The sequence below is a fragment of the Zingiber officinale genome, chromosome 2B, assembly GCF_018446385.1.
Source record: "Zingiber officinale cultivar Zhangliang chromosome 2B, Zo_v1.1, whole genome shotgun sequence".
Taxonomy (NCBI): domain Eukaryota; kingdom Viridiplantae; phylum Streptophyta; class Magnoliopsida; order Zingiberales; family Zingiberaceae; genus Zingiber; species Zingiber officinale.
In genome coordinates this window covers 91,371,608-91,398,923 of record NC_055989.1, presented here as the reverse complement: position 1 = coordinate 91,398,923, position 27,316 = coordinate 91,371,608, and the positions used below count along the sequence as shown (strand labels likewise).

Below are 27,316 nucleotides of genomic sequence, written 5' to 3'. Positions count from 1 at the left end.
GCGCCCGGATCCCCTCCGGGCGCTTGGACCACCTTGTTCCAGAAAACTCCCTTTTCCTGCAAAATAAAGTTAGTCCGAGGCAATATATACCCTGCAACATAGATTATTAGCACATTTATAATAGTATGAATTTAACACAAGTTAGTATGACTTAGATTCCGTCTTTCCGAGACCGGAATCTAGTCACGATCTCGACTTAGATATCCGAAATGGATCTAAGCCGGATCGACGCCTAATGTTCCCTTCCCGGGAACGCGTCCTCACAGTCACTCCCTTCCAGTGACTTACCTTACTTACCTGCCAGACGTCCGGTCAGCCCGTCGACCCGTCTGGACTTCTCGCCAAGCGTCCGGTCAGCCCATCGACCCGCTTGGACTTCTCGCCAGCTATCCGGTCAGCCCGTCGACCTAGCTGGACTTCTCGCCAAGCGTCCGGTCAGCCCGTCGACCCGCTTGGACTTCTCGCCAGCTATCCGGTCAGCCCGTCGACCTAGCTGGACTTCTCCTGCACACTCGATCAAAGTATCAGACAACAACAAAACTAACTTAACCTATTTGTCATTTATCAAAACCTGGGTTAAATCGTCAGTGCTAACCGCACCAACACATACATCTCAAAACTTTTCCTGAAAAGACGTGTCAATAAAGTATCCCTGACACAGTACCTTAACGGGCCGAGCATATCTCTGAAGTGATAGTGGAAACTTCCACTGTACGATCCTCTGTCTGACCATGTCGCTTGTTAGCGACACTAGCTCCTAAAAGGATATCAAAAGATAGTTTGCTGTGTCTGTTGCTTGGCTGAGTGGAATAGCCGCTCGGCCAAAATTCTGCTGTCCACGTGATGTCTGCAGTCGGGCCGAGCGGGATAACTGCTCAGCCGAAAGTCCACTGTCTAAGTGTTGTCTGTTGCCGGGACGAGCGGGATAGCCGTTCAGCCAGAAGTCCACTGTCCGCGTGCTCGGCTGATGTCAAGTCTGCTGTTAGGCCGAGCAGAAGAGCCGTTCTGCCAAAGTTGAATTCTGTTGGTGCCAAGCCTTGCTGTCTGGCCGAGCGGGGTAGCCGCTCGATTTGGCTTCGGCACATCGTTGTCCCTTGAGTATCAAGTGTTTGAATGCTTCTCTCCGGTCGAGCATGCTTCGGTGGATCGGATCCTTACTCCCAGTCGGGGAATGATTCGTCCGACCGGTCAATGCCCTATATGCATTGACCACCTTGACTTTGACCTCCATCATGGCAGTAGGGTAGGCCCCCTCATCATTACCTCATCAGATCTATCTTAATTATTTAACATTCTTTGTTTATAATTTAATGCTAGTTTGAAAATCCTGTTCAAGTTATTCACGAAATCAATAGAATCGTAAATAACTATTGGGGAGGAGAATCAATGACATATTCAAGCACTCCAGCGGCCACAAAAGAACTATGGTGGAGAGAGTTTAAGGTATATTTGCTTGAGTTTATATTCAAATTTAAAGTGAATATATAATCATTTATTTTTTTCCATTTTAGCGACTAAATAATTGGGACCCCATTGATGAAATGGAGATCAAAAGAATATTTTAAAAAAAATATGGCAATCACATCAGGCATGTATTGCCAAGAGTCAGGGGAAAAAAGCCAAACTTCATCACTGATGAAAATTGGGAGAGAATCACCAACTTTTGGGCAACAGAGACAAAGGAGTAACCTAAATAGAATGAATCAATCTTATAATTCTGGTGACTCCATTGCAATATATGCGAGAGGCTCTATTAACATAGATAAACATAGACGGAGATTGGTAATTTTTTAACTCTTTCAATTGTTTTTTATCTGTATCAAATTATTTCATTATTTGTAACCATGTTTTTTTATACTATGGAGATGGGGAAGGAGCCTGCTTTCATAGATACTTTCACCCGCACTTTTACAAAAAAAAGATGAGACTTTGAGTGGGGCTAGAGCAAAAGCAGTAAAAGTTGAGATTTTTATTTATTTGATTGAAGAGGTTAGCAATCTGAAGAAAATATTACTGAGAAGAGATGAAGAAAGGGCGCAAAGGAATCAAGAAATGAGAGAGGTGCGCCGACAACAAAACTTGATCATACGACATCTTGAATTGAACTCTGCTTTAGGTCAGATTCCTCCCGATGACGGTGATGATGGCAATGACGACCATGATGATGGTGGTAATGGTTCATCATGATTTTAATTACGTATGAGTGTTATTTGTCTTATACTTAGTGTTTTGAACCATTAATCTATGAATTGTGAACCTTTCAATTTTTTTTTATTTTAATTAATATTGTTATTTTATTTTAGCAGGATTGGTGAACCAAAAATCTATGTCGGAGAAAAAATAGGTATTACATAACACACCCTTAGTTGAACATGTTGTACTTGTAATTTTATTTATTTATTTTTTTATCAATTACTTTTAAAGAGCTAATGGAAGAGTTAAATAAGGACATCATTCTTTTTTGACAAACTTATTGAAAATTGCAACTACTATATTATTAGCTAGAATTCGAAATTATGATTCGAGTTTTACTAGCAGCAAAGTAACCGTGAGCACTAAATGCAAGTCTAGTATAACCTAATTGATCTTGACTATTTTATGTTTTTATTATTTGAGACATTTTCATATGATAAGAATTTTAAGAAGGCACCCCATTCTCTCCATGCTAGATTAAACCTAATAGGATTTTTGTTACTACAGTTTAATGTAGTGAAATATGTTATATCATATTTAGGATACTTGTAGTTACAATTTGATATCTGTGGTGAAATATGTTGTATCATATTTAAGATACTTGTAGTTATAATTTGATGTGGTGAAATAGATTGTATCATATTGAGGATACTTGTAGTTATAATTGAATGTGATGAAATAGATTGTAACATATTTAGGATACTTGTAGCTAGTGGAGAGGAAGGTGGAGAGGAAAGTGTTGAATTGTAGGACTTGCAAGCATAGTGGTACTTGGCAAGGATTGTAGAGTAGAATCATTGTTTGAAAACACTCCTTGGTTCAAAGCCCGCTAAAAACATTACTTGAGAAAAAAATGATTCCTTTAATTCTTAATGCAGTAGTTATCAATTAAAACAATTAACATTTCATTTTTGTATATGTACAATAAGTGCAAAAAAATAACAGATTGATGACAAATGCATTTAAATTTATCGTGCTACATTATTTGTAAGTAGCAAGACATATATATGATATTCAAGTCGATCACCAACCTCTAATATCACTCTAATTTTATAATTTAAGTAATTATCTTTTTTGTTAGAAATGATCTGGTTTGTTTGTATATTTTTATGTAAGAAAAGAAGATTTGATGGGAAGATAGTTTGTGGAAAAACATGAGTTCATATATGTATTGTTTATTTTGAAAAAACTTGTATAAATTTAAGGAGGTATTGAATTTGTATTACTTTTTGGACTATTGGACTTGTATAAGTTCTTGGATTCTTGAGAAGAAAGTTCTTGTATAATTTTTTAAGAATTTTAGATTTGTATTACTGTAAAATTGATTTCAAATATTAACGGATATAAATATATATTAAATAGTATGTGATAATTGAATATTTATGATGTGATATTTAATTTTCTTATACCCAATTTTATATATATTGGATTAAAAATTACAGAAATAAATTGATTCTACAAAAAATTTTGGAATTTAAGGACGATTTTGACGAATTTTTTTTTTTAAATTGAAGTTTCATTTAGAGATTTTTCTAATTATATAGTAATTTTACAAAGAATTATTATAAAAAGTGCTGAAATAATGATATATATATATATATTTTTAAAGAAGGTCCTTTTTAATCGAAACGAAAACTAGGGGCGGTTTTGTATTTTTGCTATAAAAAATTTATCTACAAAGTGTTGGAAACACATAGGAGGAGCAACTAACGTTGGCGGTGTGCCTGCTGTTGTCGCTTGTGGAGGGAGGTGAAAGATGGGCACCAATTCGCGTAAGCCTCTCGTGGTATTTCTATCCTCCAATCATTTCCTACTGTAATGAACGCCGTACACAGAGTTTCCAAGCGGTTTCAAATCCCATCATTTCCACTCCGAGTGATTTTCTAGACGTTGCTCCTTTCAGCCGTAGGTTTCTGATTCCCTACAAGTTTCAGAATCTAGAAGGCAAGATTTTTTTTTTTTTTTTTTAAATGTTACATTTTCAAAGGGCGCAGCAATTTTTTCTTCAAATGCTTGGTTATTTGCTGTTTTCAGTTAACAATCGCATGCTGTACGTGCTTTGCTCGTGCAAGTTTAGGTCAAAATTGATTCTTTTTTTTTTTCTGGCACAGTATTGCACATTTCCCCTTTATGATTTCGCGATCTCAAATTGTTATCTTTTGTCTCCTCGTAATCCTCTTTGACTGCTGTCCTCTTGTTCGGCAGAACTGCTGGATGTTTTTGACGTTCCTCACGTTTGAAGCTTAATCGATGGAGACTCGTGAACCGATCGTTTCTGCGGAATGGCTGCATTCTAATCTCGCAAATTCTGATATAAAGGCACGCTTTTTACTCCTTTTGTTTTTTTAATGTTCAGGTTGTGGTTAGCCCAGCTGACTTTGTTGAGGTAATACTGACCCTTCGCCAAATATTTTAAACCATATGTGTTCGACATAATCATGTCATAATTTGTAGTGATGATAAGAGTTATAATGATAATGTCTGATTTTAAATCCACCATTGCTTTGACTTTGCCACAATATCTCAATCAACAATGCAGAGAACAAATAGTGATTGCCGATTGGCATCATTATAAAGAGTGATTTCAGCCCTTTCAGTGCAAGATTGAGAAAAACTCAACCCTCCAAGGATAAAACTGGGATCCCCTCAGCAGGCATGACTGTGAGAGGTTTACACAAATTTTGGGTACCAATTTGAACAATAAATTCAAAATGAAGTAGGAGAAATGATAATCTTTAACTATTATAAATATTGTTCATGATAATCTCGGTAACCTATGGATATCAATTTCACACTAGTCCTTTCCTCATTGTAGCTGCCTAGGTTCCTTCAGCCACCCATTGACAGAAGAGAAAGAGAATGTTGCTATGGAGCAGGAGTCACAAGAGAGACTACAATGAGAAAACATTAGGGTTTTATCTTCTTGCATCCTTTTTGTAAGTGTTAAAGCAATGACATAAATGGTGGAGGGCAAATTCAAAGATTATGAGGTTAATGGGAGAATAGATAATTACCAGCTTTCCACTTTCTCCATGGAATTTCTTGAATTTTATTTTCTAAGTGTGATTTATTTATATATTTTTTCATCAGAATAATTAGAAAATAAAATATATTTGTTTTAAATTTCTCCAGTCGACATAAATACGGGTTAGCATTACAATAATTCCTTTTTTTAAAAAAAAAAAAAATTTAGTGAACCAAGATTCAGAATTACATTGTGAAGAAAGTTAAAGGCTGCATCTAACAGATTACTGCCAAAATTTCCAGTGTCATAGAAACACAATGCAAAAATTAGAACAAATACAACAAAAGGCTCATGCCACATAGATATCTCATGTACTGAACTTGAAGTGGCAGTAGCATTCTCAATTGCCAACATTGCAGGAGCAAATCCATCCACCTGTCAAGAAAGTCAGCAGAGGAAACTTTAGCTTGGAGCTTTTTCTCATGGTGGATATCCTGGGTCATGGCCATAATCATTTGTGATAGTGGATCAGAGACTGCTTCAGATGTTGTCACTTGTCAGGACCTTTGCCAAGGGAGTCCGTCATTGTATCTGGTCATCCTTCTCTCTGTTTGTCTCTGCCATAAGTTTCATTATAGGGGTCTCCAGGTAGGATAATTCAAAACCAAAATGGTAGTAGCAAGATGAAAAATGATTTCCTTTTTCTTTCTCTGACCTAGTTTTGTAACCAATTGTTAGGGCCCTTTAATTGCACAACTCTTCAGGTCATTACTTAGTTGTATGTAGGGCTGACGACTCCAGTTGACAAGTCACTCTCATTGACACGGCACACTTAATATCAATCTGAATGCAACTCATTTAACAAATAGATCAAAATCTATAATCCACAGTTCCACACATGACCTGTTTATAAGATGATCCAAATAATTAAACGGGGTGTAGGGCATGTTGTTTAACAAACAGTAACAAATTATAAATACAAAATACTATTTTTATTATACAAAAACTTAAAATATAATCTATTTCATTATATGCTACAATTTGCATATTCATATATTATATGTTTAACAAACGGTATAAAATTATAAATACAAAATACTATTTTTATTATACAAAAACTTAAAATATAATCTATTTCATTGTATGCTACAATTTACATATTCATATATTATATATTGATAGATTATATATGAATAAGTTGTATAGGTCACAACTAATTTAAATAATTAAACATTTATATATTTTTAAATAGGTTATAAACAAATGCTTATGATTCAACCAGACTTGTTTATTTGTGGGTCAATTTCTTTATGACCCAAATTTGTTTAGCTCAAACTCAAATGCACAAAATTGTGGGTCAGGTTGTGTCGTATAAATGGGTGATGCCAACTGTTGTCACCCCTAGCTCTATGCCTGTTTTTTACCAATTTGAGTTAAAACTTGGAAGTTACATTTCGAGTTTCGAAGTAACATATATAAACATAGGATAAATCAATTAACCATTCAACTTAACCTTCTAGTTTAGCACAATAATTCCTTATTTCGTGATCTACTCTTCTTAATTATCTCTTCTTAATTATTATGTAATTAGCAAGCTGGAATGTGAAGTAATGAATACTTATTGTACCTTTTCCAAGATTGATGTACAATATGGAAATACAATAATGATAAGCAACACCTAAATTATTTTTTTAAAACTTGTTTTAGGTATTGGATGCTTCCTGGTACATGCCTCAAGAGAAGCGGAATCCGCTTGAAGAATATCAGGTACTTAATGCTTTGATGACTGAACCGTTACCATGCCATGCCATGCCATTTTTTATGACTTGTTTCTTCTGGTTTACTAGTCAAACCTAATTGTTTATTTATGAATGGCCCTGCACTTGTGAAAGTGAAAATGAAGTCAGATCAACCTTAACTGCAAATTAGATTATATATAGCCTGGTTTAAGATATTTAACTTTAAGACCCATTTCTGCCGGTGACTGATACAAAAGCAGGCAGATCCTTCTCCTCAGAAAACAAGGGGAAGATCCTCTTACTAATTGACTGTAGGTTTTTCACCATTTAAATAATCTAATCTAATGATCTTTTAAAGTGGTGCAGTTACAGCAAGTAATCCAAGCAGAATATTGAATCTAGTCTTTGTCGCTCATCTGATAACAAAGCACGTGGCTGTTATTTTTGATGATCATGTGGATTCTTCATCTAGCTTAGTTGACTAATGGAACACTTAAGTCAATTTTAATAAAGTTATCAATATCCATACTAATTTTCTTCTTGATCCAACAAAGTAGATCTATCCACGCCTGAACTCTACAAACTATTTCTGCAGCTATCAATTTAGTTTTAAAAAGTAACTATCAGAGCTAGCATAGATGGCTGTCATCCTTGGAAGATATTTTTCGCCAGTTGAACCAAGAAAACTGATTTGGGTGAAGTTTTGCCATATTTAGTTGTAACATAAATGGACATATTTATACAGTCTCCCATAACAGATTGGGTACCTAGGTTCAATTCTCTTTTGTTTCAATATTAAGGGCCACTGTTTAACTTGACAATTTTCTCATTGATGTCACTAGAAAGAATATGCAATGTAGAATTGCTTTTATGTTGATTTTATTGGCGGGCACCAATACCAAAGTGGTCTTCATTTTAATAGCCAGATGGAACCAGATTGGCTTCACATTTTTGTACAATTTATGGATGATGAGATATATCTTCCATGAAGAATTTTTGCTATCAAACATGAATGGTACTCGAGCGTTACCTAAGTTCCTCACTTCGACCAATCAAAAACTTGTAAAAGTCATATAGCATACATCAAATTTAGCAGGTGATTGGTGGTCTCTGAATTGCAATTTGTAGCTTTCTCAACTGTTTGTTATTTTGAACCTTCTTAAATAGAGATTGGGTGGACTAACCTAGTTTTCTCAAAGTCCTTTTTTTTTTCAAATGAAAAAAAGGTGGGTCATGTTTCATTTCACTTTACTTGGAAGATATAATTCCCATTTATATGCATTCAGATATTCTTGTAATGATCTGAACGTGTTCAATTCTTGCAATAATTTCCATTTAGAAAACCTCAGAAGGATTATATGATCTATATAGGATTATAGTGGAAAAGGTAAAAGGTTGTAATTATCAATTAGGCCTCCCTAACCATTTCTTCTATATCCTGTGAAGCATGATCTTCCTAGTATTTAGTTATTCCCTTGCTGTGGATCTTCATGTTCTAGAAAAAGATTAGTTGGAGATCAATCAACTGCTCATGTCAATAGCTGGGCTTTTCTCATTAATACTTTTCAATCTCAGTCTAGATTATTAATTTGGATTAATTTTTCTGTTGCCAAGCTTTCTAGTGTAAGCTCAAACATTACACCTTCAAATTTTGTAGCCCAATTTTTTTTGTTTGCAAAATTCCACCACTGTATTTGATTCAGGTTGCTCACATTCCGGGTGCCGTTTTCTTTGATATCGATCAAATTTCTGACCCAACAACTGATGTGAGATATCTTACACTCTGCTTTTTAACTGTTATATTATTTGCATTAATAGAATAATATTAGAGAATGCAGGTCATGTTGGTAACTCTATGTAAATTTATCCCCGTTTTTCTTTTGATTATTCAAGTTTTTTTTACTTATGAAATTGTATTTCACAATATCCTTCATATCTATGATTCTTAAGGATCACTGGATTATGTTCAGGTTAATTATAGGATAAACTAAAGGAAATGATCCTCTTTTTAGCAGAAGCATCAAATATTCATTTAAAAAAAAACTGACAGGCTAGGTAGCAAACCTGCTTAAATTTATTAAATTTCATAAAGTACGTAGATATACAAGAGTGGATAAGGGAAGTAATTATGAATAATTTATTAAACAAAAGTTTAAATAAGTACACAAATAAAATTTTGAATCTAGGAGGCACACTTATAATTCAGAGACGTTTAGCCACCACAATGACATATATTAGAAGCCATTAGAATATAAACAAACAAGATAAGCCTTTTAGAACAGAAACAATCCATTTGCACCTGGAGCCCAATCAAAGATCAGGTTGATCTACTTGCAGATTTGGTGATATATTGAAATCAATTGATTGGGCGAATTAATTCTATGAAATAGGATCTAAAGAGCATCTAACTTGGGAAATGATGTCAAGTTTTTCATAGTTTTCTAGTGATATCTTGGTCAAAATCTCCTAGTTATTTCATGAAGTAATTGAAGGAGTTAGAAACAGGGGGGAAAATGAATGCCGCAACAAAAATTATGGTTAGGTTCAACTTTGGGAATTTTTGGAAAAAAAGAAAAGCAAACCCATAAAATTGGTTCATCTCTTTTGATGCATATACTATTAAAAAATTACATGACCATTAGGCTTCATAAACAATCCCGTATATTTTTTACTTTGTTCCTGAAACTTTGCATTCCTTTTCTTGTTTTACTTTTTTGGAAATAAATTAGCAATATTAATTTCTAAATTATAGACACATTTTGATGTTACACTATTTTCATGCACGTCTCCTGGCTGGATTATTTGTTATCTTCCAGGAATTCCAAATTCCTTCATGAGATTTTGATTAATCAAACAATCTACAAGTTTGAGACTTGTTAAGCTTGATGACTTGCATTATAAAACTTAGACTAGGATAACATAATCAATTCAGCTAGAAAACTTAGAATTGGTCTGTTGGCCAATGCGATTGGTTTTATGGATGAAATGGTCAGGTTAACCGAAGTGTGTCAACCTGTCAAACCACTTTCACTTTGATTGATCTGATCATTTTTGCTTATTTTTATTTTAGATTTAAAGAGTCATTTAGATTATATAGGTTTAAGTGGTTTCTAGATAAACATGGAGTTAAATGAGTTGATAATCATTCTGACTGCTAAGCTTGTATTGGGTCATTGTCCAGGAATGCTTGATAGCTATGGTTACTTCCCTTGTGATGTTTTCCCTTATAAATAGGAATTTTATAGTGGCATTAATGTACTATCATTGGTGGTGTGATTTACTTGTGTAAGACTTGAGATTATTTTAGGAGCTTTCTATAATTAAGATGTATGCACTACCAAAAACTACCAGAGATTCCCACTAGATTCCTTTACATTTTAAGGCCAGAAAGTTGCTGTCTTATTCGATTTATCAAATTGTTATAATTTCTTTCAATCCAATGATATCTGGAAATGTGTTGGTAGGTATAGACAATCAACCAAAATTTTAGTGCTTTATCAGGCGTTCATGAATTTTGATACATAGTAAGTTTCTATATACCTTTAGAAGCTTTAATCACCCTTCTCCCCTATCAAAAAAGGCCCACTAGTAGATGGGGCACATTAAAGTTTGTTGAATTGCGCTTAGGTGCTGACTGTGGTTTTTATAGTTTCAGTACTTGTTCTGTCTTTAACTTCTAAATTCACTGTTTTCTCATACACCGTTTTTTTTTTTCCAAATGTGAGTTTAAGTAACTTGTCCCACATTTTTCTTCTGTTGGTTGTGGGTTGAATGGGTCATGGTTCAAGTTTGATCACTTATTTCCTTGATCTTGCAGTCCAAAATATCTATGTGACTGGTCAAAGAACCAAAGTTTTAGTGCTTTAGTTAGTTTTCAAGAATTTGGATACGTACTAAATATTCTATATACCTTAGGAAGGTTTAACCACACTTTTCCTCTGTCAAAAAAAATCCCTCAAGTATTCGTGGTACATTTTTCAGTCCTGTTGAATACTTGAATCTAACTCAGTAGCAGACTTTGATTTTTATAGCTTCAATACTTGTTGTGCCATTAACATCTTGTATGCCATGTTTTGCAAATGTGAGTGAGCAGCTTGTTCCATATCTTGTTTCTTCTGGTGGTTCTGGTCATGGCTTAATTCTGATCACTTGTTTCCTTTATTTTGCAGATTAAAACATTTAAGTGAACAAGGAACCATAATCCTCACCTTGATCACATTTTTATCTAGTAGAGATAATAAATAAGAAATGAGATTCAGTCTTGTCTAACTCAAGATCCACATCGATATATCTGTGTTTTGATTCAGTAGTATTCTTAGAATAGGCACTGGATTAACTAATAGTATTTAGGCTACCCAAACTGGTTCCTATACTTCTATTTCTTACTCACTGACCTTTTGAACTATTTTCCCAAAAATATTAAAGCATTCCACTTGAATCAGTTGCCGCACATGTTACCATTGGAAGAAGCTTTTGCAGCTGCAGTTTCTGTTCTCGGTATTCAAAACACGGATAGTGTCATTATTTATGATGGAAAAGGACTATTTAGTGCTCCTCGTGTCTGGTGGTACGTTTGGAATGTGATTTTCAATTGTAAACTCTTTAATTTGTGCTTCATTGCTCATAAGTTCCAATAATGTTCTTGTTGGAATGTGTTTTCTAATGTTTCAAGTTGACTTAGTCAAGGTTAAGATAATTTAGGTGTAGTTTAAAATAATCTGTCTTTCCCTTTGCTTTCCTTATCAAGATAGTGGCACTTATCTGTATTTATATTACAAAATATTCTTGTTATCCTTCCCATTCCAGTAATTCAGTTGCATGTGGATATGCTACAATGCTATAGTTGTATTAAATATTAAATTTGTATCTACAATGGTTATCAAAATGATCAGACCGTGTAGTTTAGTTGATAGTTGATAGTTGATAGTGCAGGATGAATGCTTCCTAGACTGTTGGCATGCTGCATGCTTGCATGGACTATAATTTCAAGTCGGGATTATATAATTTTGCCTTGTGGATTAGGGTGATTGACAAGTAATTAAAATTACATTCATATACCATTTTTCTTCCATTGAGACTAAATTCAACATCCATTTGACCATACTGGTAAGTTGGATGGATATTCAAGGCTTACTTTCACAACCCAAGTTGATCTCCATGGTCAGTGGCAGCTTGGCATGCTCCTGCATTAACAATGTTACAATCTCTTGGGCACTTGCTTGGTATCTTTTAGAAATCCAACTTACAAAAGATATTTATATCATTCACTTCTGCAGGTGCCATCATCAAAATACAAAAGAATATACTACAAACTACAAAGAACCTAGAAGTAAATTCCAAACTGCATATATCTAACTCATAAGGTGCTTTGTTTAGCCGACAATATAATTAAAGAAAAGCTCTACTAACTAAGAATATATTGATGTGACTCTAACTAACAATAGTTGAAAATAAGATAGAAGAATCAAAAAGGAGATGATGATGCTGTATTGTAAAGATCAAGCTACCATATTCATAGCCTAATTTGTTGTTCCATGAGAGTACAAAACCCATAGGGATTAATTATCATTTCATCAACTAGTAAACTTGTCACCTTATTATTAGTTCCGAGGATTAGTTAGTGGATTTGCTAATATTATAGATCGTATAGTCTAAAATTATAATAGACAAATTCCCTAAATAATGCATAGAAGTTTTTATTTTTTCCAAATTACATACCTCATTTTGTATTTTCCTAAATCATGCACCACTTTCTCAAAATACCTCCAAATACATAGAATTAACACTTTTTTTTGATTTTTTTTGGAGGGCCAAAACTTAATATTTTGGACAAACAAATATACCATAATTCCTGAGAGCAAGAACTGCAAAACAATTTTTCTTTTTGGGGTTAAAATGTGTTAATAAGTACCATCAGTGTGTTTTTATTTCAAAACGCTTTGATATTCATTTTTGAAGAATGATTATTGTCCACTAGAAAAGACTGGAATAGTCTACTTGAGGCTCCCAAGAAGGTGCTAGTAGTTTTTTTTTTTTTTTTGGCAAAATGACTAATGTTAGGCCATTAAAATGGTTTACAAAAACAGCTTGGTGCCCTTGCACTTGCCAAAGAATTAAAATAAGATCATATTTCTATTCCTTAGTCTACCAAAACTCATAAATATTTTCATTTTTATCATATGAGTAGTGCATGGCCATTAAGTTTTTTTTTTACAAAAAAATATCATGGCCTTGCACTTTGGCAACCTAAGATAAGAGTATGTTTATGCTTTCTAGACTCTTAGGGTGAATTCATATCCATATTAAGTTGTTGAATAAATAGTATAGGGTCATTAAAGTGTGATTGTGAAAATACATTGATGGCTCTGCACTTGCCAAACCATAAAATCAAACCTTCTTGAACTCCCAGGAATTAATATATGCTTTCGTCATAGGACAACACAAGCTCATCAAGGTATTTTGCAAAGCCATTGGTGACCCTACACTGCTTGTATGATAAAAAGGAAAGCAGATATTACTTCCTACGAGTCCAAGGAACACAATATGGTCTCATATCTGATTTTGAGTAATGCACACCATGAAGATGTTTTTACAAAACCATCTTAATAACCCTAAACTACTATATGACAAATATGAAAATACATGAGTTATTGGGAGTTTAATTAGAAAGATAAATATGGTCTCATTTTATTTTTAGCAAGTGTAATGTTATCAATTTGAACGGCTGAGTAGACCGGTTAATCTAAGAGGGTTGGTTGATTTAGCCAAGCTGAATTCTTTGAGCAGGATAGGCAGTTCAAGCAAGCCGGGTGGTCAGATTGAGTAGGCCAAGTTGTGTTGGTTGGGTAGACCAGGAACATTGGGATTGCTGGACAGTCCGTGTTGGCTGATTAGGCATGTGACCCACCTGTCTCAATCAACTCATGTGACTCGCCTTGGCTCACCCAATTAACCTAACTTGGAGAAGAGAAAAATATTTTCACTATTGTGTGGTAAATATAGAAAATATTTTCCAGCTATCAACTCTAAGCAAAAGAAAAATATTTATTTTCCTTAATTATTTTTTCAAAATACATTTTATATAAATAACTTTTTTATAGCAAACTAATGAAGCCTTAGTGTATGAACCCCAAATGATTTTTTCATTGCTCTTGGCCGATTTAAAATTTCTCATTTAGGAAATTTTGTTTTGAGGAAGTTCTCTTATTGAAAATCATTGAATCTGGATCATGTCCATATTTTTCATGAGTAGAAAAGTGTGAATAAAACAGAGATGGTTGATTAAGAGTTGAAATCATCACCTAACTGTTGCAGGAAATATATGAATACATTATCCTTTTCCATGTATAGGAGATTTGAATGTAAGGAAGGATCCATTTAAATTTTACTATATAATTTAAGGACTCTATATTCTGTTTGTTGATATTGTTACTATTTAAATTATGGTTTCTCTTTCAATTATCAAATAATTCACCTTTCTGAAATGATAATACGTAAATAGGACGTTCCAAATTTTTGGGCACAATAAGGTTTGGGTGTTGAATGGAGGTTTGCCACATTGGCTTAAAGCTGGATATGAAGTTGAAGCAACCACACCTGAAAATGTTACTCTGAGAGCTACTGCAGTCCGTAAAGCTATTAAAAGCATATATCATGGTCAATATGTAAGTTTCATATTTCATCTACATGCCAATTTTATATTTTAAGATCAACTGATAGACCAGGGGTTTTTTATTTATTTTGTCCTATATTCATTCTTAAGATACAGACTATTGAAGATGTGTAATTGACTTCAATTTCATCTTGCACCTTTTGTACCCTTGGATTATGAATTGTTAAATGTCGATAAGGGAAATGAAAACTTGGAATTTTTTTTGTCATGTTGGTCTTTATCTAAATAAGTGATCAAAAACATAATAACAGAATGATGGGATTCTGTTTCCTAATACACACAAAAAAAAGATAGTAAGACAATTACAAAGAGAAGTGTTTTTTGCCCCCAAGGTGTAGTGCAAATGGTGGCACATGACATTTTTGGTGTAATAGCTAGGGGTCGAATCTCACATGAACTCATAACCTGGAATTCACCCCACCATGTGCCTCCTGCCTGTGTGCCTGAATTTACCTCTCTCCATTCCTGTGGGGTCAGCTCTAGGGGGTCGTTGAGGTTGAACTTTTTTTGTTGTTTGGATATATGAAAGTGGGAGGGATGTGAAGAGCAGTAAAGTACTAGTATTTGAAAACAAGAGGGATGTGCAGATATTAGTATTTTACAGGCACTCTGAAACTATTCCTGGTACGCTTCTGAAAGCAAGATTCAGAGATGCAAATTACTAGCATTTTATAGCCATTCAAATATCATTTACAATGCTCTAAACTTATTTTGTAGTTGCTTGTTATTCATTTAGGATTTGACATTGATCTTATAGAACAATGATTCAATGAAAGAAATGATTAATTTAAATATGCCTTCCTTTTGCACTAGAAGAATTAGATTTTTTATTTGTGAGATTGGGGTTCCAAGTTAAAGCATTCATCTCAGATGCTTCTATGTTTGTCATCTTGAAGAACTTGGTGCCATCATATGGGTTTTACTTATCGTACAATTTTTTCTCTGTTTCTCTTGTTATGGCAGTGGATAATTTTATGCTGCTTCTATCACTCATAGGTTGGGCCTGCCACATTTAAAACAAACTTTCGGCCTCAGATGATTTGGGGAATAGAACAGGTTTGGATACTTCTCACTTCTGGAACAAAAATCATTTTCAATATGAACATTAGCATTATTCAAATGTCAAAGTCAACATAACTTGCAAGCATTCTTTCACTTTTTTAAGATATGAAAACTTTGATTTTAGATAAGATCCATGTAGCCAAATCGAGCTCTCAATCATACTTCACTCCTCTTCTCCCAATTACAGGGTGTGTTTACAGGTTATGGAGGTGAATTAGATCATCATGTTTTTACCAGGTCACACTCATTTTTTGTCTCCTCTCTCTTATCTATCTATTGATCAATCTATTTGAAATTTCTAGCAGGAGAGAAACGAGACTTTTTGCTAAAGGTCTGAATTTCAACCAACCTACACTTCTTAGACCTTGGCAATTTTTTGGTATGCTTAACCATTTGTTGGCTGAAAAAATAAATTCTATAATCCATAGGCCCTAGTTCCCACTAAGATCAGGGGAAAATGAAAATTGGGGGGAAGAATTCATCGGACAAATGATTAGGAAATATTTTCATGAGTTTAGTTTCCTTAGAGGGAAGAAAAGAAGTAAAGTTTTCCATCGGACTGGTTTCTTAGAAGGAAGAAAAGAGGGAGGAAGCTTAATTTTAAAACTTTAATTTATTAAAAATATCAATCAAAAATAGATTTGAAAAAAAATATATATTTTTTAAAGTTGGATATGTGAATTCCATTGCATGTGAAAGACAAACTTAAATTGTTGTTTCTTTATAGGAAACACACCTTTAGATTCCTTTGTCAGGCCCAAGAGATAACTCTCAGAATACTAGATCTGAAGCTAGAACACAGGCTTCCAATCCTGTCAAAATGACCGGTAGCATTGTGAAATTTGAATGATTTTTGTAGAAAGATTGAGATAATTAAACAAAAATTGTTTATCCAATAGCTGCTCCAATCAATCTTTTAGAGGTCAATTACCACCTAAACTGAAATACTGACAATGAACATTTGTGTCCTATGTAACCTGTTATGCAAATGTTTGGCACTTTTAAGGCGACAACTCTTGCTTTTCTTGAGATGTTAGGTGTTTGCAAGTGGTTAACATTTAGTAATTATAAGATACATTCAAAACTTAAGAACTAAAGTTCTTAAAAATGAGGATGACAAATAATTATGAACAAATGAAGCGTAAGTTAATTATCACAAGCATATTTTTTCTTTTTGACTTTCATGTTTCACTGAAAGCTTCTTGACTAAAACAATTGACATTTGGATGGAAAACTTATAGGAAACGAGATTTTTTCTTTAATTTTATCCTTCCTTTATAGGAAACAAAGCCTTAGTCAATAGCTCATTCAATAATAGGCATACTCTTGTAAAGATCTTGTCATATGTGTTGAAGAAGAGGTGGGACAAGAATAGGTCATGCTTTAAAATAAGTTGGCACCAGGTATACAACTTACGTCGATTAATCCTGGGTGACCGACCTGACCAACGGAAGTTTCCTACCAGCCAAGGGTAAATCGGGAAGCACTCGTAGCGAGTGGCTCATCAACCCAGCGTTCTTAGGTGCAACCGCTCATTAAATGAAATTCATTCGTTAATTCGTCGAAGCTAAGACTCGATCCTTAGATGCCTAGGAAAGAATAGGTCATGCTTGATTATATAGATCATGGTTTGAAATTTCGTACTGGATTGAGCGAAACGGTCGAAATATATCATTCTAATAAATCAATGTAACTTGATGCCACTCAGCGCCAAAGTTCAAAATCTCGAGTCGTGTCGTAGTTTCGGTCTTTGACCTGAAAGATACCACTCCAGTATTGTGTCAACGCTCTAATGCATGGTGTCGGTGATAGAATGAAGGTTGAAGGAGGAAGAAAATGAAGCAAAGGAAGGAGACACTATATGTGTTAAGTGATGTTGAGTTTTGATAATTTAGCAGAATGATATGTTTCGACGGTTTCGTTCCACATGGTACAAGATTTAAAACCATACTCAGCACACACAATGTCTCCTCCTATGATTCATTTCCTTCTTCAACTCCAATTCATTACTGGCACCATGCATCGAAACATCGGTATAAGATCGAAACAGTTTCGTTCCAATCAATAACATCGGTATAAGTGGATTGGTTCACATGCAACATGCAACATGGTCAAGATTTGGTTGTATCGATGGTTGAGGAGATCGTCCTCACTTGAATACCATGTTAACATGGGAAAAATATTAGGGTTATCCTTGAGGTAGCCCCCTTCACATTTATATGTATTATCTTATTGTCATTGTAAATTTAAAAATCCTTGAGTTTGGTGTATTCACATATAGATCCTGATCTATTTAGTGTTAGGTCCTTAGAACCTTGCATCAAATAGTGGATTCTGAAATTTTCACCTACTTTATGGATATATTTCCAATTTTATTTGTGTCTCATACAAAGGACACAATGAATAAATTGCCATGATACAAGAATATTTATTGTGGGCAAGTTGGTACAATTCTTGTCATAATAGTTTCCTAATGATAGATTTCCCTTGTTCATTTGTGGCTGATAACCGTTTAGAACAGAGATTATCTATGTTTCAGGTCAAACAAAATATGACTGACAAAACCCATCAACTTCTAGATGCTCGATCAAAGGGCAGGTAATATCCAAGAGTTGGCTTCAATATCTTGTAGAAAATACCATGTTTACTGGTTCAAAAATGGTTTTTTGCTACCTTCATGGTGACATGTTGAATTTTTAAATCCTTTCTTCGCACATTAGAATCAAAGCCATATTTTATATGTATAGTTTAGTACACCGGAAAATTGCATTTGCTACTGGAAAATTTCAAGTCAAATTGTGTTTGATAAAGCTACAAGTTCTGCAAACCAAAGAAATCTGTTCATCTTAAAAACAAAAAAAAAAAAAACATAATTAGGAGGGTCATACTTGTGGTAAGTAGACTTGCTTAGATGATGCACTTGCTAAAAGTTCATTTGAGTTAACAAATGAATAATCTCCTTAAAAATTCATTATTGTCTGAGATATGATGCACTTGCTTAGGTTTTCAGGTCCTCAACAACTTTCAATAAATTTCTTCTTATATTTTATTACCTATTTTTTGTACTTTAGTTTCAAAATATTTCTCAGTCTATCTCTTTTGTCATAGTTGAGGTTCCCATAATCCAAAGAACTTGGGATGAGAACACTTCATTATTAAAGATTTGTGTCCATATGCAGGTTTGATGGTGTAGCTCCTGAGCCTCGGGAGGGAATCAAAAGTGGTCATATTCCAGAAAGTAAATGTGTTCCATTCACAGAGGTAATGTATACTAAAAACAATTGAATGAGGTGGCTCGCTATTTACACCTTTCAGAGTCTCCAATGTATGTTTAATATAACATGTACCCAATGCTTGTTACTTTGATCCATGGCATACATCATCGACTTCGACTTTAGTTCATGTAAGAACTCAAATGAAATATATGGGAAAATGCAATATGATTGAGACTGGAGACTAAGACAGTTAAGGTTAGTATTTTTCATACTTATAAATTGCAATGAGTTTGAGAATTATGGAGAAGAAGACAAGCAAGATTAGGTTTCACGCACATACATACACTTTACAGTAATTCAAATTAAATTACATTTTTTGTTTACTTCCTCAAATCCTAAAATGTCAAAAGTGGTGTTGCAGAATCGAGATGCTTTAATATAAAGCTGTAGCACTGAATCCTACACACGTATGCTTGTTGATAAAGAGTTTGTGGTGTTCTAATGTAATTATTCTGTTTATGAGCAGATGGTTGATAGTTCAAGCCTGCTTTTGTCTGAAGATGAGCTTCATAAAAAGTTTTTACAAGCAGGTGACAGCCTCTTTTACATGAAAAGCCTCTTTATCCAAATGCTCTAGTGTGACCAATCATGCTTCCAATATAAATTTGTGTCGATTGTTAAACTTTCCTTATCTGAAAAAGGCCGGAAACTTGATAAGGCTTCACACGATTATGCTATGAATCTGTATATGTGATGTAATTTTAGTATGAAAATGTAATCTAAGTTTTAGGTATCTGGAATTTATCATTCGACAAGGGATATTAAGGATAGAATTTATCACAAAGCTATGTATTAGAATGTTTAGATGCTAAAAAAAATAGCATAATATATATGAAAAATGCTTTGATGGATATATACATTTATTAGGTGTAATTCTAATAGTTGAGGTGACATATTTAAAGATGACCATTAGATTTTATAGTTACAAGAGATGATCAATCAAAGTGGAAGATATAATAAGAATATAGGAAAAGTTAAAGAAAACATTTGTAAATAATTTAATTAACTTGAATATTACTTGTCGTATAGTTTTGCATAGTACTCAATACACTACTTGATTTGATGACGAAGAGTTGGTTTCCCCTGTGGTTTGTATTTTGTAATTTGCTACAACTTTTTCTGTTCCTACTTGTAGGTGTATCTTTGGACAACCCAATTGTTGCCTCCTGCGGAAGTGGGATGACTGCCTGCATACTATGCGTGGTAAGATTTCTTCATGTGCCCCTATCGGAAATTGGTTAACTGATGAATGCCTCTTCAGGGTCTTCATCGCCTTGGAAAGCTGGATGTTCCAGTTTATGATGGATCATGGACTGAATGGGCAACTCAACCGGGAAATCCGATTCATACTCTTGCTACTGATTGACTTGCCAGTGGTTCTGCCAACAAATTACATGGTTCATCCATGAATGTATCAGAGACAAACTTATGTCTTGAGTTCGTCCTGTGAATTGGTTTCTGTATCGTGTCACGATGGCTGCCACTCAAGCCAAATGCATTGCTCTTGTGCTTTGAATCATGATGCAGGAAGTTGCATATAAATGCCTACTAGGGGGCATCTGTGATCTTCGAATTGCTAACTATTGCAAAGGCAAACCTTAAAAAGTGAGTGGAGAACCAGAATTATTTGATATCAAAATTCTACTATTATGAAAGACGGAACAAAAGATTTAATCTCAACGAGGACCCATAATTAGAGTCAAAAGGCTCCAAAGTCTCAACATATCACATTCAATTCATGGCCACGACAAACATATAGAGCATATGTCTAACAACAGAAACCAAATCCACGACAAGCCAAGCAGAAATAAAAAAAGCAAACCCATATTTCAAAATACAAGGAGGAATTACTCAGACTTCTTCCTCCTCTGCTCCCTCGTCCTCGTACTCTTCTTCCTCTGCTGTTGCATCCTGGTACTGCTGGTACTCAGCCACCAGGTCATTCATGTTGCTCTCAGCCTCTGTGAATTCCATCTCATCCATACCCTCTCCAGTGTACCAATGCAAGAAAGCTTTCCTCCTGAACATGGCAGTGAATTGCTCGCTCACCCTCCTGAACATCTCTTGGATGGAGGTCGAGTTGCCAATGAAAGTTGAAGCCATCTTGAGCCCCTTGGGTGGAATGTCACACACACTTGACTTCACGTTGTTTGGTATCCACTCCACAAAGTAGGACGAGTTCTTGTTCTGCACATTGAGCATCTGCTCATCAACTTCCTTCGTGCTCATCTTACCACGGAACATGGCTGAAGCAGTTAAGTATCGGCCATGGCGGGGATCAGCAGCACACATCATATTCTTGGCATCCCACATTTGCTGGGTTAGTTCAGGTACAGTGAGAGCCCGGTATTGTTGCGAACCCCTTGAGGTAAGGGGTGCAAACCCAACCATGAAGAAATGCAGGCGGGGAAAAGGGATGAGGTTGACTGCAAGCTTCCGCAGGTCAGAATTGAGCTGTCCAGGGAAGCGAAGACAGCAAGTGACACCACTCATTGTAGCAGAGATCAAGTGATTGAGATCACCAACTGGCATGTAGGATAAAAAAACATAACTAGTCATGTAACATCAAACAAGTGCAGTGCAGAGACAAGGAGGGAAGCAATAGACTCACATGTGGGATTTGAAAGTTTCAAGGTGCGGAAACAGATGTCATACAGCGCTTCATTGTCAAGTACCATACATTCATCAGCATTCTCAACAAGTTGATGAACCGACAGGGTAGCATTGTATGGCTCCACAACTGTATCAGAGACCTTGGGAGAGGGGAAAACTGAGAAGGTGAGCATCATTCTATCTGGATATTCCTCTCTGATCTTTGAGATGAGAAGGGTTCCCATGCCTGACCCAGTGCCTCCTCCCAAAGAGTGGCACACCTGGAACCCTACACCGTAAGGAAAGAAACAGGTTAAAGCAAAAAAAAAAAAAATCAACAGTGTAAAGATCAATGAAATTAACTAGAAAAGGGAAAAAATAAACATCAGATATTCACAACAACTAATGGATCTTGAAAGAGGCCACTGTATACCTTTTCTGCATCTGAGATTGGAAAATCAAACAAATGATATCATGATAAAGCAAGATGATGTCAAACTTTAATGAGCAGCCAAGCAAAAGCATTTATATTAAATTTGTTTGTGCAACATATCTCCACTTTGGCTGTTATTTCCCCATTACCTTTGAATAACCAACTCTTATTGAACTCAAAACAAAAAAATATATTAATAAAAAAATTGAAGGAACAAAAGTCTATTTATATTCACACCCCTTTGTTGGACAGGACATAGGAATCTTGGACAAAACAAACGCAGGTAGGTGCTATGTATGCTAATGTGATCTACAGAAAAAGGTCGATTTATCAGATATGGAAGCCTGATGTGCTAAAACCTATATTTTATCTCACAACATTATAATTTGTTTAGAACCAAATATTTCAATGAATTTAGGACTGATTTCATAACTCAATAAAACTGTGTTATTTTGTAAATCATAGCACAGGAACTTACAAATTACAGTTCATAGAAAAAGGTAAATTTGTCAGATATGGAAGCCTGATGCACTACAAACTATACTTTATCTCTCAAGGTTACAGTTCGAAACCAAAGATTTCAATGAAATTTAGGACTGGTTTCATAGCCAAATAGAACTGTATTATTTTGTAAATCATAGCATAGGAACTTACAAACTAAAATCAAGTTTAATTTGGTAATTTAAACTACAGATGAAATAGGATTGAGCTCACATCATGGCTGTCAACAGAAATTAACATGTAAGGATTGAGAACTTCACCTAAACCCTCTCTTAAAGAAGTCAAAGATCGTTATCAAAATCAAAAAAGATCATGTGATCTGTTAAGATGAAGCCTCTAAAGCTTTATGTGCCCCGCCATGAGAGCCACAATTAAGAATAGATATAACTCACCACATTCATTAATCATGTGTACCATTCTGCAAACCTACCATGTGATAACCAACATGGATAGACATAATAAACAACTAAAATTTGGGAAAATATCATACGAGGGATACAATTGTCTCTGAACCGAAACCCTACTCGACAGACAAATCCTAACAAAACAAAAAACACGACGCTCTTTTGATAGAAATTGAAGGATCAGATCCTTATGATGCCAAAAAAAAAAAAAAAAAAAAATAGAACCCATATGCTTGCAAGGTGTTTTTAATATATTTGCATGAAATTCGCAGTGTTGTAAGAAGAGAGGACAGATCTACGTCAATGATGTTTAAAGAATAAAGGATAACCCTAGATCTATCAAATTTAGCTCAACTTTCACCACCATCAGAAAACCCATGAAATTGCACAGATCCGCGAAGAATTAAAGCCTATTTTGAACGAGAAACGTCTTACCCTGCAAGCAGTCACAGTTCTCTGCCTCCTTCCTGACCACATCAAGCACCGAGTCGATGAGCTCAGCACCCTCCGTGTAGTGCCCCTTGGCCCAGTTGTTACCAGCCCCAGACTGGCCGAAGACGAAGTTATCCGGCCTAAAAACCTGGCCAAAAGGCCCAGATCGGACGGAATCCATAGTTCCCGGCTCCAGATCCATGAGCACCGCTCGCGGAACGTACCGCCCGCCGCTGGCCTCATTGTAATATACGTTGATCCTCTCGAGCTGGAGGTCCGAATCGCCATTGTACTTCCCAGTCCCGTCGATCCCGTGCTCGTCGCAGATCACCTCCCAGAACTTGGCCCCGATCTGGTTCCCGCACTGCCCGCCCTGGATGTGAAGGATCTCTCTCATCCTCGCTCCTCCGCTTTCAAAAACACGAGGGTTCCGAATCGCCGGCAAGACAGGGAGGCGGAAAGAGAGAGAGGAGCGAGTGAGGGTCTCAGATCTGGGACGCCCTTTTATAGTAGGGTTATTCCGATCTCCTCACCGTAGTAACCTTACCACTCCCAACTTTTGAATATCAGGCCGAGGGGTCCATAGAGGAATGCACACAGCTCCCGCGGGCAATCTACGGCGGAGACGCGAACTGGATAAGGATCGTACGGTGGACGGGACGGTCGTTGGAGAAGTTGTATGGGAGCTAGTATCGATTGGGGGTGGGGAGAGGTGAGCTGTTGTCACGTGGACGAGTTGCGGTGGGGCCAAGAAAGCGACGGGCGGTTGTCGTCCTCCGCCGGCGCTTTTAATAAAAGTTTATCGCATTTAAGAGCCGAACGGCGTTGTCCGGTTCGGGAAACCTAATCCTGTGTCAAAACTGATGAGCTGTCGCGTGTCCGGTGGAACGTTGCATTCCACCTGCAAATTTAATTGTGTTTTTTATACTTTAAATATTTCCATAAATGCGACGTGCGAATATTATTGGGTAAAAATTACCATCTCAATCGTCCTTTTCTCAATTTTTCATTTTATTACTTCAATCTAATTAAAATTAGTATATATAGAATATTAAAAACAAAAAAGTAACATTTTGAGATGATTTTAATTAATAGTATTTTTAATATAGCAATGTTTTTAATATATAAATTTAAATTAACTAAATAAATTATTTTGCAACGTTATTAACAACATCAAACTAAATATAATTCACTGATAATGTCTTAGATTTATCATTTTAACTGAGTATTCTAACACGGAGTTCTGGACAACATGCTCACTGTATCGCTATCTAAATGAGGACATGCATGATCTTTTTGGCTTCTTTACAGCTATCTTCCATATTATTGTTAGTTTTAATAAATTGTGCTGATCTTTACTTAGGATGATAAATGAATCAAAGTTCATAAATGAATTTGATGTCCAATGATAGTACCCGGTCATTTCCTAGTCGGCCGGTTTCACTTTCGACTGGCTAGACCCAATTCCTGAGCACCCAATGTTCCCGAGGACTCAACATCCTTTAATATTTAACGTTCCCGAGTACTCAACATCCTTGAGCACTTAGTGTTTCCAAACACTCAATATTCCTGAGTACTCAACGTCCTCGAGTACCGAGCATCCAAGCACTTTCATCCAATGACAATTCATTCAGGCTTAAGCGACCTGCTCGAGATCAGTCAATTTGACACTCGCCCTCAACCTATTTGAGACCATCGAGAATCTTACATAGAGATTCTCATAGGAGCAGTGCAATAGTTGTCACCCCTTGGTTGCATAATCATCCCTCAAGCTAACAACGGGCAAATCCATATTATCTTACGTGGAGATTTACAAAAGCGTTACCCAACGACTATCGCCTTTTGGTCTCCTAACCGTCTTTGAAGCGAACTCTAGGGGTGGGTGCAAGTATGATTTTGTCGGGTTCAGGTAATTATAATCAGATACATGACATATCGGGTAGGAAAAAATATTTGATCACTATCCTCTATAGTTGGGTACCCATAAGTCCCGAGTAATATCAAGTTACCTGATATTGAGTACCTGATAATTTTTTATTTTTTTAAAATAAACTATTAATGAAATAAATCAAAAGAACTTTATACCCTTAACAAAAGTTAAAAATAATAACAATTTTGAATGACAAAACAATTAATAGAAAGAGATAAAATCATAAAATGAAAACTTTCACTTGTACTAATATATGTAAGATTAAGTCTATGTGGGTATACTAAATATAACTAAGTCTATGGACTAAATCTAATTAAGTCCACATGGATGGGCTTAATCTCTATAAAGTGGGTTTAAACTTATTTAACACATAACTAATTGTTATTAAGGAAACTAAACCCTAATTAAGTGATCTAACACTTAATTGCATATAAAGGAGGTTTGAATTAAATAGATGTGCATTCAATGTAAAAATTCAATAACCTGGTTCATTAACATTGATGGACTGTTAATGAAGTATGAGCTTTATGATGGATAGTCCCTATAGGTTAAGCTAGGTATATAAAGGAAGGGATATGGTTCATTTAAGACATGCTGAATTGTGCTCTCTTCCTCTCGATTCTTCTCCCCCATTGAGAAGGTCCTAGGGTTACCGACTCAATCCACTGGAAGACTTCCGTTGCATTTGCAGGATCTCCGACGACAAGTAAGAAGTAATAGCCTTGTGATGGATTCAAATCAGTTCTTCACTAACTATTGTTTTTGGTTTTAATATTAATTTAGAAATTGATGATAGTTAGATCCTGTTGTAGATACATCGTTTAGTTTATTATTGAAGTATCACAATCCTAACAATTGGTATAGAACTAAGGGTTAGCTTATTGTCAGTTTTTAAAGCGTAAGAATTATTTTCAATGATTTAGTATATATACATAATTTTTACAATAGATTCCATATGTATGAGCAAAATTGAAGTATATTCGTTGAATGTAACATGCATAGGTTAAGATTTAACCTATGAATTGAGTATTTCACATTATTCTCAAAGAACATGATTGACGGCGCAATTTTAGGCTTTTTTGAGTTGAAAAATTACGTTCAGGAAATCAAAATTTCTGATATTAATCGATTGGAGAAGGTCACCAATCAATTGGTAATCGTGAATTTAGGCATAGAAAATGTAAGTACCCCGAAATAGTTTGATGTGATCAATCGAGTTAAGTTAGACCTCGTGTATTTGATGTCTTGTGTCTGAGTGTGCAAGAATTTAAGAACATAAAAAGTCGAGCGGAAAAATACAATGAACAAGAATGATGGCACGGGAAGTGAGCAGACAAGCTTGGTGCATATGACGGGGGAGGAGCTACGGAAGAGTATACTGATAGAGCGAGAATGACATGTGCGGAGTGTCTGAGGGATGGGAAGCCAGGGAGGAAGCCTGCTCAAGGAAAAGGCTGGAGTTGAGTTCGGATGAACTCAACTTTGGATGGCCGGAGCATCACCTAATTGACCGGACTGGAGAATGGTCAACTTTTGAGTTGACTATTCCAGGCGCTCCATGTTAGCGAGTCATTGTAGAGAGGATAACCATAGAGTTCACAACAGCAGAATTCAAGCACTCGGATGTCCTCCAAGCGCCCTAAAATGTCGAGAACCGTTGAGTAAATTATTGCCAAGTGGATTAACTCGACCGAAGTCCAGGTGCCTGGATTGCTTCCAAGAGCCCGAGAAGTACCAAGTCAACAAACGACTATCTTAGCCAAAGAGTTATAAATAGAGCCCTTGTCCTCTAAGTTTGAATAACACACTTACATTTGTAAGTACCCCAAGTTGGTTTTGATGTGATCAACCGAGTTAAATTAGGTTATGTGTCATTTTGATCCCTTATGTCTAAGTGTAAAGAGACTTAGGAACATAAGAAGTTGAGCAAAAGATACAACAAACGAGAAGGATGGCATAGGAAGTGAGTCGATTGGCTCGGTACATCCAAGAGATAAGGAGTTACGGAAGAGTACATCGACGACTAGAAGGACACGCGCAGCGCTTCCGATGGACAAGAAACCGAGGAGAAAAATTGCTCGATGAGAAGGCTGGAGTTGAATTCCGGTGAATTCAACT

General features: G+C 35.6%; 2 protein-coding genes across 8 annotated transcripts; one reads left to right on the top strand and one right to left on the bottom strand.

Annotated features, from left to right (window-relative positions):
- The first annotated feature begins 3,877 nt into the window (after nucleotides 1-3,877).
- Nucleotides 3,878-20,448, top strand: LOC122046338 (thiosulfate/3-mercaptopyruvate sulfurtransferase 1, mitochondrial-like). Of its 7 annotated transcripts, none has more exons than XM_042606978.1 (13): nucleotides 3,878-3,965; nucleotides 4,029-4,098; nucleotides 4,399-4,512; nucleotides 6,866-6,925; nucleotides 8,601-8,663; nucleotides 11,340-11,464; nucleotides 14,399-14,561; nucleotides 15,566-15,625; nucleotides 18,153-18,229; nucleotides 18,811-18,892; nucleotides 19,373-19,436; nucleotides 20,042-20,109; nucleotides 20,168-20,448. In XM_042606978.1, the coding sequence occupies exons 3-13, from the start codon at nucleotides 4,444-4,446 to the stop codon at nucleotides 20,270-20,272; spliced, it is 936 nt and encodes a 311-aa protein (XP_042462912.1). In that variant the 5' UTR covers nucleotides 3,878-3,965; nucleotides 4,029-4,098; nucleotides 4,399-4,443; the 3' UTR covers nucleotides 20,273-20,448. The 7 variants fall into 7 exon arrangements, with proteins under 7 accessions (XP_042462912.1, XP_042462911.1, XP_042462918.1 ...); XM_042606977.1 differs by having other exon boundaries at nucleotides 4,029-4,137; XM_042606984.1 differs by lacking the exon at nucleotides 8,601-8,663 and having other exon boundaries at nucleotides 4,029-4,137.
- Nucleotides 20,449-20,575: 127 nt separating this feature from the next.
- LOC122046337 (tubulin beta chain-like) lies at nucleotides 20,576-23,756 on the bottom strand. Its single transcript, XM_042606976.1, has 3 exons — nucleotides 23,272-23,756; nucleotides 21,518-21,787; nucleotides 20,576-21,431 (listed from the first exon to the last, which is right to left on the bottom strand). The coding sequence occupies exons 1-3, from the start codon at nucleotides 23,663-23,665 to the stop codon at nucleotides 20,758-20,760; spliced, it is 1,338 nt and encodes a 445-aa protein (XP_042462910.1). The 5' UTR covers nucleotides 23,666-23,756; the 3' UTR covers nucleotides 20,576-20,757.
- Nucleotides 23,757-27,316: the final 3,560 nt, after the last annotated feature.